The sequence below is a fragment of the Phoxinus phoxinus genome (assembly GCF_949152265.1).
Source record: "Phoxinus phoxinus genome assembly, chromosome: 22".
NCBI lineage: Eukaryota > Metazoa > Chordata > Actinopteri > Cypriniformes > Leuciscidae > Phoxinus > Phoxinus phoxinus.
Genome location: NC_136897.1, coordinates 11,067,922 through 11,082,724, shown reverse-complemented (window position 1 = coordinate 11,082,724; position 14,803 = coordinate 11,067,922). Strand labels below are relative to the sequence as shown.

Below are 14,803 nucleotides of genomic sequence, written 5' to 3'. Positions count from 1 at the left end.
CCTCACCCCCTAGCCCTGTCCCTGCCCTCTCTTCCCTAAAAAAGACCATGTAATGTTCTGATTTATATAGACTACACTCACAGTCGACAAAGTTAAGCTTTTTTTAATTTTCGTTGTGTATCATGTGATTTGCTTTTTTGAGGAAGGAGGTTTTATTAGGTCTTTAGTTCCATTCCAAAACCTGCCTCCGGTTCATAGACGTTCCAAATGCAGATACTTTTCTAAAAGATAGGCAGTTTGATGCTCCTTCTTTTGGCCAAATTCAAAAAGCAACAAATTGTTTTTGTGAAAAATGTTAGTGTAGTGAAAAATAAATGGTGGATGCAATAAATTGAATTCTGAATTAAATAGATTTTGATGAAAAATGTTAGGGTTTTACAACTGTTATAATGCAGTATGATGATGAAAAAAGCCTCATTAAAAGAATGAAATTCTTGGAAAGAAACCAAGTAGAAAAAAAGCAAGTAGTTAGCATAATCGTTTATTGTTTATCTGAAAAAATTTGTTTTAACAAAACTGATTCACTGCTTACTAGTATTTGGAAAACATTTGTAATGTAATGTGGTGCAACTAACATAAAGAAACATCAAATAATTGTAACTTTTTATGGCAAGGCAAGGTTAGATCAGCTTGTGAAATGACATGTGGAGCGACTTCCTAAAAACTTTAATAATTCATGATATTTGTTAAAAATACTTTTTAGCTTACAAAATAAATGTAAACGGGTTTTTTTTTTATAATGGTTGAAAACAAAGATGTGTACACTCATATGTATTCAAAATGTAAGGAGAGTTTAATATTCTTTTTAGTTGATGGTTATTCCTCGTTTTATATATAACACACACACACACAAATATATATTATTTCGGTCTTTTGACGCAGGCCACAACAACTTCGCCAGGCTTTTCGGTCCCTGGCCAGACCCATCCAGTCTCTGTCGATGTCTTTTCTGAGCGAGTCACGCCATCGGGTTGCGGGGCGGCCGAGCGGGCTTTTAATGTCGAGTGGCAGCCATTCGGTCACGGCCCTCCTATATAAGTATCAACTGTATTTTATTTTTATTTTTTATAAATCACAAGTTGCTGCCTATTTAGAATGTTTCAAATCTGTAATTTATGAGCTTCCATTTCAGTAGGGATGTAGACAGAGGCATCTCTCTAGATTTTGGCACAGACCTCTTTTGTTAACCCAGTGCATTTCTGCTGATTTCATCTCATCTTTGATATTCTGTTAAATTGGATGAAGCGCCTTGGTATGGCTTCTCATAGTGTGAACACTTGATTTGAGTTTGCTGGCTCATATTCTGTAGTGTCTATAGTGAAGGGGACTGCTTTGATGGTGTGGAGAATGGAGGATGGAGCAGGTGTGTCAACCGCACTGGTGACAAACCATTAGAGTCTCTCGGCTGGAGACGTTAGATCTTATTCATGTAATCTTCACACTGGACAGAAAAAGAGGATCTGAAGAACTCACAGACAGACAGACACACACACACACACACACACACACACACACACACACACACAAACACACACACACACACACACACAATCTGTGCGTTCTGTGTTTGTTTTCTTGTAAGCTGAAAACCTGATGTGCATTTAGTTAAGGCTAGATTCTATCAAAAAAAAAATTTTTTTATTAAATACTTAACTTGTAGAAAATGTGTATTGTCAATATCAGTAAATAAAAAAATGCCTCACTTTTCAAGCAAAAACATGTTTTTTTTCTGTATCCAGTAATTTGATGCGATGATGAGAAAACAATGACAAAAATTAGATTGTTGGGTGAACTATCCCTTTAACATCCAAATGCTTTTCAGGTCCACAGTATATCCACACTGTAGTTTGTCTGCATATGAAGTCCCAGTTTCTAGCCAAGTGACTGCTGTTTCTGTTTCTTGAGTCGTACCTTCCTGCAGGTGCTCAATTTGTGTCTAAATTGCCCCAGCCAGCAAACTCATTTCAGAAGAGCTGGGTTGAAGCCAGACCGTGTGAAAACTCTTAATGAAGTGGCTTTCCCTTTCTGAACCCCTGTCAATCTCTGCTCATCCACTTCCACTTGGTCATTCCAGTCAGTTCGGCCTTTAGCACCAAATCCCCCTTGACCAATCCCATCCTGTCACATACAACACGGGGAATATCTTCAGCATGAGTGACAGTAGCTACTAGCAATTTCTTTTTTTTTCTGATAAAAGAGTTTTGTGTTAAAAGATGTTACATTCTCAATCTTCGGCCTGTCATTGTGAGATATTTTGCAATATTGTGAATCTCAAATAAGTTGTTTGTGTTTGTTTTGCAGATTCTTGCATGGTGAATACACAGTGGAGGTGGCCATCAACGACTACCTGGACATCTACTGTCCACACTACGAGGACCATCTTCCTCAGGAGCGCATGGAACGTTACATCCTTTTTATGGTCAACTATGACGGCTACACTACCTGCAACCACCACATGAAAGGCTTCAAGCGCTGGGAATGCAACCGCCCAATGAGTCCCAACGGGCCCCTTAAGTTCTCAGAGAAGTTCCAGCTCTTCACACCCTTCTCTCTGGGCTTTGAGTTTCGCCCAGGCCACGAATACTACTACATCTGTGAGTAACCTTCTCCTTTCGAACTCTCAGACTTTAACTTCAAATCCCTCATCTATGTTTTCTTGTGACCAGGTGTCAGTATGGCCCCAGGGTGCAATCATTCACTGAACTGATGGTTCTTGGGTTACAGGAACTGGGGTGTAGAGGGTAAAGGAAGACTTAATAAGGACGCGTAGACTTCACAACAACATCTGATCAATAGCATGTGCCACATGATTCAGTCTTCTGAAACCTGTTATGTGGTCTCTAGAGACATATGGCAGAAAGAACAAATAAACTATTTGCCAGTCAGTCTTTGGTTTATGTTATAACGATATGGTTTATGGAACCAAATGCAGAGTGTAACAGAAACTTAAAATTACAGGTTACACATCTTGAATTTACATGGATCCAATTTGTTATGCACAATGTTGTATTTGAAGCAGAATGTTGTTTGTAAATGGCTAGTAAACAGTGACTCGTCCACAGTAGCCGGGTTTTCCCTGAGTAAACAGAGAGAAACATAATTCTCCTGAAATCTCAAGATTTGATATCACAAGAATAACATAATTTTCTTTTCTTTTTTCCTCTAGTTTTTGTGTTGTTATTTCCCTGGTGTTTGTTTCTGATGGAAGATTTTATCAGGTATGATGAAGGCTGAAGGAATGGGTCTTCACATCAGCAGGAGCTTAAAAGGATAGTTTACCCAAAAATGAAAACTCTTCCATCACCTTCTTGTCCCATTCCAAACCTGTAAGACTTTCTTTCATGGAACATAAAAGAGAAATTTAGCAGACATTTTACTGTCGTTCTTTTCTATACAATGAAAGTGAATGGGGACCATGGACTGTTAAATTACAAAAATTACAAAAAGCACCAAAAATAGTGTATTGTTATTTAAGAAATGCAGTATTGTTATTTAACTCTCATGGCAATTTTTTTTTTTTTTACTATAATATTGTAAATAATATTGTATTATTTAAATATTGATGGTCCTTGGTCACATTTACATTCATTGTATGCCAAACTTCACATTTGTGTTCTAAAGCAAGCTGTTTCGTCCTTATCTTTAATGTTGGTGCATCATGCCAGGTGAAATTTTCCAAGGCCAACATTTATTGGAGACATTAATTATTTTTAATTTGAATGTCCAGGAGTTTAATCAGAGTCGTCAGGGTAGAAAGTCCTGTTCTACTCCTGCACTCCCCTAAGAGCAGAGTTTAGCAGTATCCTGATGTCTCCGTCTGATGAAAATGTCAATTTGTTGAATGGCATGTGCACTATTAGCTGTGCACTTTGCCACTCTGGGTGAGATCGGTGCAAAACCAGTTACCAAGGCCATCATGCGTAACTGTCCAAATTATGCTGATTGGTCAAATCATATTTAACAGAAGGATCCTGATGGGAGTAATTGCATCTCCAGCTTCTGGGGTGCCATCCATTACCATTTTTCAGATAACAACAGCTAAAAGCCATTAACCTGGAGGGGGAGTTTTTGGCTCGGGATGGTGCCCGGATGACAGGCCTGACACTTCGTCCTACGGAGGGGGCCCGCCCACTGCCTCAAGGTCAGGCCTTCGCCTGGCCGGACGAACCAAGTGGGGTTCTGCTTTATCCTCTTCTTTCACTCTCACTTTCATGACAGGGGGGAATTTGCTGGGGTGCATCTGTCCCTGTTTCACTAATGGTCTTCTGAAAGGTGTCCTTTGGCCTGATAAAAAGGGCTCCCGCTGGGCACAGGCAAAAGGAAAATGCTCAGGGCAGCACGACGGATGCATTAATGAGGCAATTTCTCTTCTTTTTTCTCCTCACTTATGCTTTCTTGTCTGCATGTGAGTGTGTTTATTCTGACTTTTAGAAGATAGAAAGGAGTTTGAAAGAAAAGTTTCCTGTGATAAAAGAATGCAGCTTTAAATAGAATGGCATGATTTTTACCGCTCACCCTGCTTACCATGTCCCAGATTTCCTTAGAACTGTCACTGTGCCCTCAGAGATCGGCAGTTCAGAAGTTCGTTGGACACAACTTGTAGCTCTGCTCATGACTATAACCACCCATTGTGTCACAGGACACCTAATCCTAAAAGCATACCACACAAATTGCTCTTTAGAAATCTAAAAGCACATTTATCCTAATACACGTTGCAAAGTCATTTCTTATAGTTCATGGCCATCTGTTGTATTTAAAAGCCAAAGATGTAGAGGCCAGAAACACTGAGGGGATAAGGTGATTTGACAAGGTGTTACCTTTTACCTTTTTAAGTAACAAAATGTTTGCTAATAATGGTAACTTTTATCAGCACAAAATACAACACGTCTTAAATGGATAGCTCACCTAAAGATGAAAACGTTGTTCCAAACCCAACGCAATATCATGAGAAAACTTTACTATTTTATGTTTTCCCGATTTCGAGGCAAATTCATACAATTTTAAGTCATACATGATATAAAAAATCAAATTCATTTAAATTTGCCAACAATTTGCAGGAACATCAAATAGTTAAGAATTGCCTAAATTGGAACAAACACTATAATAACTTCTTAGCTGATGACTTTATTTTTGACAAAACATACTATCATATTTAACATATGAGCAGAAATTGGCGAACAAACGCTTATTTCATGTCGCAGTATATTTTACAGTAAAAACTTAATAATCTATAGTCAACGAAATGTTGTATTTCATATTTCGTCTGTAACATATGTCTATCGTTTTTATGATATATTAGGGCATAGGCTATAAATGTTAATTTGCAGTTTAATACGTTGCTTATACAAATACATTTTATTTCAACTTATTTCAGTCGATTTTTACTCATCTCAGTATATCAATATAGTTTGGTAAAAGCTGTTCATTCAGTCACACACAGAAACGCGATTCAAATTATAACAGCCTTTTTGCCGTTTACAGACACTATTCCATATCGCAATTAAAACAAAGCACTAGAGAATAAAGAACTTACTATTCCTCAGCAGGATCCGTTGCTTCTCAAAATACCAGCACTTCTGAGGTACATTTTCCAGGATTATTATTAAGATAGTATTATTCCTCACAGCGTCGTAAAACGGTGTAAACAAGTACAGTAATCTGATTAAACTTGATGTGTTTTATCAAGCTGATGTGGGCGTTCACAGTTGGCATGTATTGCCTCAGAATATTTGCGTTTGAATAGCGTGCGCTCTCATGGGTGTGTTCACATTAAAAGTTAATAAGCTGAAATGAGAACGACTGACATCTCTCTTTTTTCATACAGATTACATAAACAGAGAATATTTGATTTAGTTTTGAATTAGATCATTTAAAAGTACACACTTAAATGATTATAAAGATATATCTCATGCCTGGATGAATAGTATTCGCTGAGTTTAGAGACGTGCTCCAAAAAAAAAGTGTACGGAGAGGCAGAAAGCACACCCTGTTTATTTTCTTTATTTTACAAAAGCACAGTGTTTTATTTAGATTGTAAGTGTACACATAAAAAATAGACATTTAACAGTTTATTTTTTCATATTTCTTAAGTCTGTATGACCATAAATGACAGAGTATTTTAAGTCTATTTTGCTGCTATGTGAAAAAACGCCGGTGCGTTTGTCCACCCCAGAGTTAACCAGTTACATTACCACTTAGTAAACCTTAAAATTCATGAATGTTTATGTGTTTGAAGTCTAAATACTCTTAATAGACCTACTCCTCCCCTTCAGGATGACATATAGTCGGTTTCCTGTTCGCGGCCCCTCCTACTAGACATTTCCAGGAACCGGTAAGACAAAGAGACATACATATTAATATTAAAACATTGGTTGTTCAACTTCACCTTGTATGTTCCACTTCAATAACAGTCACCATGGAATATGCACCTTTCATGTGACTGCCACGAGTAAAACAAACACACAATAAAGATCTCACAAAACTGTTTAATATGGTTCTTTAAGACCTTTTTGACTTTATTAGAACACAATCAACAACATAAAATTAGAAGAATATTCAGTCTGCTCTTTTGCATACAATGATGGTAATAGGAGGACACTGTCAAGCTCCAAAAGGGACAACAAAATGTACTATTAACCTCCTAGGGGTAAACAGAACAGAACCAACATGAATATATGCAAATATAATTAATTCAAGCTTTTTAAAGTACAAGATAATTCGAGAATTTATTCTGATTCAAGGGGAAACAGAATGCCAAATCCTGACTGGGCAAGAGGAGGAGCTGGGGATGGAGGAGGGTAATTAGCTCCTGAGAAATGCAATAGCTGCTGATAATACTGAAGGAGCTTATACATGTATACAGTGATAGGCCTCGCATTCCTATAGGTAGACGTGGATCAGCTGAGAGTCAGCTGATGCAAGCTTGACTAACGTGACATGCCAGAACTGACGCTACGCTTGTTGATATATATATTTTTTTTACTTCTCAGCTATACGTTTATGCTGATTTGTTTAGGGATATATGGTACTTATAGCCTGGGAAAACCCAGACCACTCTCAGTTGTAACTGAGTTAGGGTCTGGCAAAGCTCCATAGACAATTCATTTCCACAGGGGCGTCACCAACGGACGTCGCTTAAATGGCTCTGGGCGCAATTGGATAGATCTAAAACCAATCAGAGCGATGAATGACATGACGTATGCAGAGCGACGGAGAAACATCTGAGACTCTCAGCAATTCTCTGTTTGTGTTAATGAAAATTACCATTTTTAAATCGCTTGAAACAGACGCGATAGCTGATTCGAACGAGTGATGTTGTGATGTTCCACGGCGGCATCCATCTTTGTAATGTACAAAATCTGCGTCACCGTCTCTGCTCTGTCGTCATCGTGTAAAGCCCGCCCCAACGTTTCTGATTGGTGCCGCGATTTCGACGGATTGGAAATGGGTTTCAATGGGCTCTTTGCCAGACCCACTTGCAGAGCAAATCTAAATTTGCCGGAAGTGGTCTGGGTTTTCCCAGGCTATGGTACTTACCTATTTATGCAAAATTATTCAACTAGACCATTAGTTTGCTTAATAAATATAAATTTTTTATGGAAAAAATAACTTTAATGTTGATCAAAATTAAATATGAGTTATTTAATGTTATTTATTTGATCTACTTTATGTGCTAGGGGCAGAATTATGTAATCTGTTGGTTAGTGGAAAAACCTGTAGGAATTACAGTTGTAGAAAAAAAGTTGTATGACTATATATATCCAGTAGAGGCCCCATAGAGATCCATTCATTTTTCTAGAGGTGGCCAACTGCTCCTCTCACAACTTTTGTGATATATAATTTGTGAATATATATTTAAATATCATAAAATCTCTCCGGGCCAGCAAGGAGACGACCAAGTCAGTCGGCCGCGCTGTGGCAGCCCTGGTGGCCACGGAGAGACACCTATGGTTAAATCTGTCAGAAATAATGGAGAAAGACACTAGTTTTCTGCTTTCCCCTCCTAGCCTTTTCGGTGACGCGGTCACCCTTAGTTGTCAAGAGATTTCAGGAGGTAAAGAAACAGGCGACAGCATTCTAAAAATTTACCGTCTACAAGCTCCTCACAGAAAGTGAAACAGAAGCAGAGCATCGCTTCCCATGCTCCCCCGCAGAAAGACTGGGGGCCGGGGCTGCGCTCGCAGCTAAAGTCTTCAAAGTGTAAAACGGATCTGAGGACCATTATTATCTCTAAGGATTTAGTGAAGAAGTCCTGACGCCACCGGTGTCAGGCTTCTGAGGGTAGTCCCTTCCGGAGGGAAGTGGTGAACAACTATACGGTGCCCATTTGCCCTCGGTGGCCGTTCTGCCAACCCTGCCACCTCGTGTGCTTCGGGCGCAACGATCTCCAGGGATTCAGAGCAGTCAGTTTGGTTGTTCCCTGATGGTTCACCATTTCAGGGCACCGAATTCACTGTTCAAGTACCATCATAGGCCAGTCTCAAAAGACTGGTACCCTTGGGTTTTTGGCAGCGTTGGAAACAAGAGGTAAAGGCTCTGCTGGACAAGAGGGCCATAAAATATGTTCCTCCTCCCAGCAGGAAATCCAGGCTTTACAGCTGGTACTTTATCGTTCCAAAAAAGGATGGGGGTTTCGTCCAATTTTAGATCTGCACCTTCTAATTCGATCTGGAAAGAAGCTCACGCTAAAGCAAATCATGTCAACAATCAAGTCCGATGACTGGTTTTTCATGATAGAGCTCAAGGAAATATTGGGTTCTCCCATTCGGTCTAGCTTTATCACCCCGCACCTTCTCTTAGGTATAAATGTTTTAAAGCTAGGCCAGTCACTCACTGTCAAACATTTCCAGAGGCTGTTGAGTCTCATGGCAGCTGCGTCCAACGTGATACCTTTTGATCTGCTGCATATGAGGGCCCTTAAGTAGTGCCTCAAAACCTTCCTGAGGGGAAACCCACTTCACATGATCAAGGTCACGCGGCGATTACTACAGGCCTTGGTTATGTGGGAAAAAAAACTGTGTTGGGGTCAAAGGCAAAAGGGTAATCCAGGGAACAGGGCAAGAAATCCCAAAACCAAGAGACATGAAAACCAGGAGAATGCTCAGAATTGCAGTGTGACACTAAAACAAGACTTCGCAGGGAATGAATGAGTGTACGTGGTATAAATAGGCTGATACTAACAAGGTAATGAGATACAGGTGAATGTAATCAGTGATGATGAGTCCGGGCAGTAAGTTATGGGAAATGTAGTTTGTGAGGGAGTGATAATAGTCTAATGTGGAGTGCCCTCTGGTGACTCTCAAAGGCACTCCAGCTGGTGACCGTTACAACTATACACGGGTTTCTGTGCAACGTCATCACATTGATGCGCGCGCATCTAAGAGGCAGAAAGCAACACTCTTTACGGCTATATCTAGCAGAAGCAGAGATGACGCGGAGCTGTTGTGCTGTAAACTAACCTAAATAAATAGAGTATGTCAGGTTTTTATGATTCGCTAACTTAGTTGGACAATTTCATACAGTCAACTAACTAACGTTTTACATAATGTTATATTAATATGCAAATGAAACACAAGCAAACAGATCCAACTCTGAAATTGCAGTTTATTATTGAGTCAACAAGAATTTACAAACAATGCGAAATCTACGTTAATTACAATGTTCTTTTACAGAACTCGGCATAACATATAGTGGTCTTGCCTCTAGGATGCGCGCGCATCCGGTATTGTTTGTATACAAGAAACCTGTATATAGTGAAACAACAAAACACAATAGATGGTTTAGAACTTTTAATAGTTATTGCACAGACCACAACTGGCCAACAAATCCAAAAATAAATGATGCTTCTTAGGAAATGTACCAAACATAAATAAATAGTAATAAAAAATATAAATACACATACACTCTTTGTAGTGCAAATTAAAATGAGAAAACCTTTACAACTGGTAGACATACTGTGTAGCCTATTTGAAGTATTTTCTTCCTCACAAAAGTAAACAGTTTAACTAAAAGTGTTCTCAATATAATGCTGAACAATGTACCAACATAAATAATAATAATAAAATGTAATATTTTGGGTTTTTATTTTTCTAACCTACAGAGAACTTCATCATCAGAGGTTATTTAAGCCAAATTATAGTCGTGTTTGCCGCACGTGTTCACAACCGATCAAACAAAGATGTTTTCTGGGAACGTTCCCTTCAGGTTATTTTGGAGTTGTATTGTTTAACCATATAAACTAATTAAAACGTTGCAGATGATAAATGTTTAATAAATGTTTGTGCTCTATTGTTAGCGGAGGGGCCAGCGTCAGGGTCTCCAGTGCGTCATCAAGTAGGGGCGTGTCCAGGAGCTCAGGGGCTCCAGTGCGTCATCAAGCCCCCATTTTAGCCCAAAAAATCCGGAACACAGCAATGGTGAAAAACTGTTTAACGGTCTAACTCCACAATTCAGTACTTCACAGTTCACAGACTTTGTAATATGTTTTAGCAATACATTTCTAACATTTATAATGCGTTTAGAAATTTTTTTTTAGAATGGCCTTTACAGGGACTTTAAAACGGACTCAATATAAGATATGTAAAACAAAGTCATCAAGGACCAATCAACATTAAACTTGGACAGTCTCCGTAGACAGTATAGACGTTGCTGGCCCTTTTTACAAATCGTCTCCACATTGATATTAAAATTCAGCTTGTTATCAATCACACATCCCACATACTTATATGATTCAACTACCTCAACCTCCTGCTCTTTAATAGTTGTTCTCTTTAAATCAATTTGATTACGCCTGAACTCAATGAGCATGTGTTTCGTTTTAGCCACTTTTATTAGCAGGAATGCATTGTCATACCATTAAACAAAATCATCTACTATATGGCCATGGTCATTTTCTTCAGCACGGAGGAGGCTGACAATAGCTGAATCGTCTGCAAATTGTACAGTACATATATTGTCATGACTGCTCCTGCAATCAGGTTGTTTAGATCATACGCCAATCCAGAGCTTCCTCCACGAAGAAACTTTATGCCCTGACGTGGAGAGCGTTTAACTGCCCCGTTGGTACAGTGCTGGAAATCCTGCAGGAACATTTCTCTGCAGGGTTATCCACCTCTAATATTTATGTGGCGGCCTTAGCTGCTTACCACACTCCTTTGGGTGGGGTATCTCTTGGGAGAGACCCATTAGTTACTCGTTTCCTCCATGGCACCTTGAGGCTGAGACCTCGCATGCACGAGAGTGCTCGCATGGGATTTTGCTGTTGTGTTTGGAAGGCCTTGATGCAGCTCCCTTTGAGCCTATCGAAGAGGTTCCAGAAAAGTTCTTCACCCTCAAGGCTGTCTTACTTCTCGCTATCTCATCTCTTAAAAGATTTGAAGACCTAAAGGCCCTGTCGGTAGCTCCTATGCTCCTGGAATTTGCTCCGGGTATGGTGAAAGGCTTTCTTCACCCTAGACCGGGCTATGTTCCAAAGGTCCCCATTAAACATTGCTGCACCTATTGTACTGCAGGCCTTCTGTCATCCACATTTTCAAACATCAGATCAGGAGAAACTTAACCAGTCAGGGCATTAGATGCCTATGTCCACAAAGCTGCCCTTTTCTATTTATCTGTTACTTGATCTAGGTTCCACTCCAGGTGCTTTGGTGCTCTCGTCCTAGTGTGTGCAACAATTTCACCAAGACAGGCTCATGCTAGTACCGCGGCGTGGGTATAAGGTTCCCACAGCGTCTAAATGCAGCTTGAGTTCCCTTGAAAGGGAATGTCTCAGTTTACTACTGTAAGTCCTGCATGCCTGTGATCGACTTGCTTCAGCCTATCAGAAGCTAGTGCTGTTTTGTTTTCCGCGCATGCTTTATAGTTTCCTGGTCGATGACGTCACCCTCCTATGACGTTCCGTCATGCCATTGGACCTATTTCACGTGCTTTACAACGCAATCATGCAGATTGTTCCCACAGACTCTCGAGGCAACGTGTGAATTATTCTTTCAAAGTTAGCGTGATTCGTAAATGTGGAGATATAGTCTCAAGGATGCTAGTCTGACCAAAAGCAGGCACAGAGTGTCTCAAATGAGAATCAATTTAAATATCATGGCTGTCCAGGAATTTGATGTGGTGGGCGTCACAGAATTGTCACCAAACCAGCAGGGCGTCCTAGACCTTCCATCCAACCATGGGACATTTTCACCCCAGTTGCAACGTGAAAACGGAGACACAGAAGAGGGTCAATCAAAGAAAAAAGAAAGGAAAGAAAGAAGAAAGAGCCCAGGGTTCAAAGTTTGCACTCGAGGCTGGGTGTTTCTTATGCCTGTCCTGGGCTATTTTTAATGCAGTCCACCCTGTCGCTTGGTGCAAGACCCGTTATTATGCACCTTTTGTTCAAGACAGCGGCCTGGGCTGAGAAGTACTTAGTCTGGCTATTCATCAGACAAGGCCATCTCCTCCTCCAGAGAAGTGTTTGGCTACTATCAATATTGTTGCTGTCATGGCCCCTGGGGTTATGAGGCAAAGGGATCTGCCACAGGGTTACTGGGGGGAGGGGTAATAGGGGTAACTAAGGCTTAGTTTCGTATCCCACAACAATAGAGGATGTCCATCACCTTTGGGTCAACTCCGCCTCGACCCACCAGAGAGGGTGACTGAGTGAATGGCAACTGTGACATTCTCACAGGCCTGTGTGCTTGAATACGGCAAATGGGTATTTCAGAGACTCCCAGCACACACACACACACACACACAATATGCCAGATCTCTGATGGCCCCCTGTTCATACAAAAAAACCCTCTCACAAATCTCTCTTTTGTTAGACATTTTCTTAATATGTCAATAATCATAGCACACGTTTTTTTGTGTTTATTTAGTCTGAAAATGTCCTTTCTCCAAACATTTTACATTTACATTTTTTTTATGGTCCAATTAAACTAGTTGAATTCTGACCAGCCCAACATAGTAACAGTGGCTAAAACAATGGTATGAGTTTGGAGCAGGACTAGTTGTTTTCCTGACCAATAAAAGATGGGGTTGGAGAGTTTGAGAATTTTTTTAAATGAATAGTTCAATTTCAGTCGATGATGATAGTTGCACAGAAAACACACTTCAGCTTTTAGATGTTTTTTAACAATCACAAACACACAATTTTGTATATTTTTCAAAATTTTAGATAGTGGGTTTTAGTCTTTCTCTTAAAATTGAATGATATTGTATCAGCATATCAATTTGCCATTGTATTTACATGGTACTTCAAGATATTTCAAAGAATACCTTAGTACTAACATTGTACAGAAAAGCATGGTAGTACAATGCATCGTTGTGGTACTTTTTTTACAGTATTTAAAGTGTATTAAAAATGCTGTATAAAATAATTGTCTGAATAACTATTTATATTGTTCACTAAAGTAAAATGTAACCTCAGATTTTGATATTTTATCTTTTGACTGCATGAGAACACCATGTGCCAATTTTATGTCCACACACTTAAGAACACCTGTTAGAGCAGAATTCACCCAAAATAAGCTTTTTGTGCAGAACACATCAGCTCTCCATTAGCTGAGCCGCTGAGTGATTTGTGGTAATTGCTAAAATAATTTTTATGTATCTGAAGAGCAAGCTGAAAACTGTGTCATGGCAAAATCATGATTTGTTTTCCATTTGCAATCTTTTTTTTTTTGTTGTGTGCCAAAAATCCATTTGTGTGCTTTTGAAGGAGATGAGGGGAAACGAGTGCCAGAATGAAGTTAGACTTTTAAATGAAGAACAGACTCTAAGTGCTTTTTCTTAGCCATGTGTAGTATGTGTGAGGGTAAGAGAGGGAGAGACTCATATGGCAGAATAATGGAAATTTGTTCATTGCTCTCCAGGCAAATGTTTTGTCTGGTTCAAGGAGTACAAGAGCTCCTGGTTTCCATGGTGTCAGTAGACATGGCCTTACCAACAACACTGAATCTCACATGTGTTTACTGTCAGAGGACCTCATGGTCGTTGTCTTGACTTTTTCTACCTTGCAATGCTACAAAGCACAACAGTAAAGTTTCAGAAGTTAAAAGTAAACATTCTACCAGTGTGGGCTAAGTGTCACGCTAACCAGCCTAACCTATATATTAGAGATGTGCCTCGAACTGAATACCTTATTTGGAAAGGCACGGATAATGGCTTCAAAACTAATAATGAATTCTACTGAATAGTAGGAAAAATATTTGGCAGACAGTCACTTTTATTGTTTGCTGGATAACAGGTGAGCCAAGAGATAGCATGATATTATACACCTCTAAAATCACTGCATAAGTGTGTGAAGTGAATGAATGTGAACTGAATGATATGAGCACAGCAAGGTCTGTGCATCTCTCAGAAATCAAAGCTTTTTCAAGACTAATATCAACTAAAATACTATATCATGCCTATTTTCTACTAGTTAATGTCTATTTAAATGTTTTAAACATGACTAAGTCTAAACACTATGGGCCCTATTTTAACGATCTGAAACGCAAGTATCAAACGCGAAACGCAAGTTTGTAGGCGGATCTCGCCTTACTCTTACTCTTGCGCCCGACATAAATTTAAAATGGGTTGGTCTGAAGTAGCTTCATTATTCATAGGTGTGGTTTGGGCGTAACGTGAAATAAACCAACCAGAGTGTCATATCACATTCCCTTTAAGAGCAGCCGCGCTTGTTCCATGGCGGATTGCTATTATAACGGTGGATTTGCCAGACGAACACCAGGAGCGGTTCACAGCTGAGGAGACTGACGTTCTCGTCAGGGCCGTAAAAGACAGAGAAGTGACATTTGGGATGGGAGAAAGCCACCCA

The 14,803-nt window shown here is 39.6% G+C and overlaps 1 protein-coding gene across 1 annotated transcript in view; it reads left to right on the top strand.

Moving 5' to 3' along the window:
- efna2b (ephrin-A2b) overlaps positions 1–14,803 on the top strand; it is a 146,335-nt gene that overhangs the window by 116,124 nt on the left and 15,408 nt on the right. Inside the window, exon 2 of the mRNA XM_079598476.1 lies at positions 2,302–2,594. Coding sequence (XP_079454602.1) covers positions 2,302–2,594 — 293 coding nt within the window. The remainder of the gene's footprint in view (positions 1–2,301; positions 2,595–14,803) is intronic.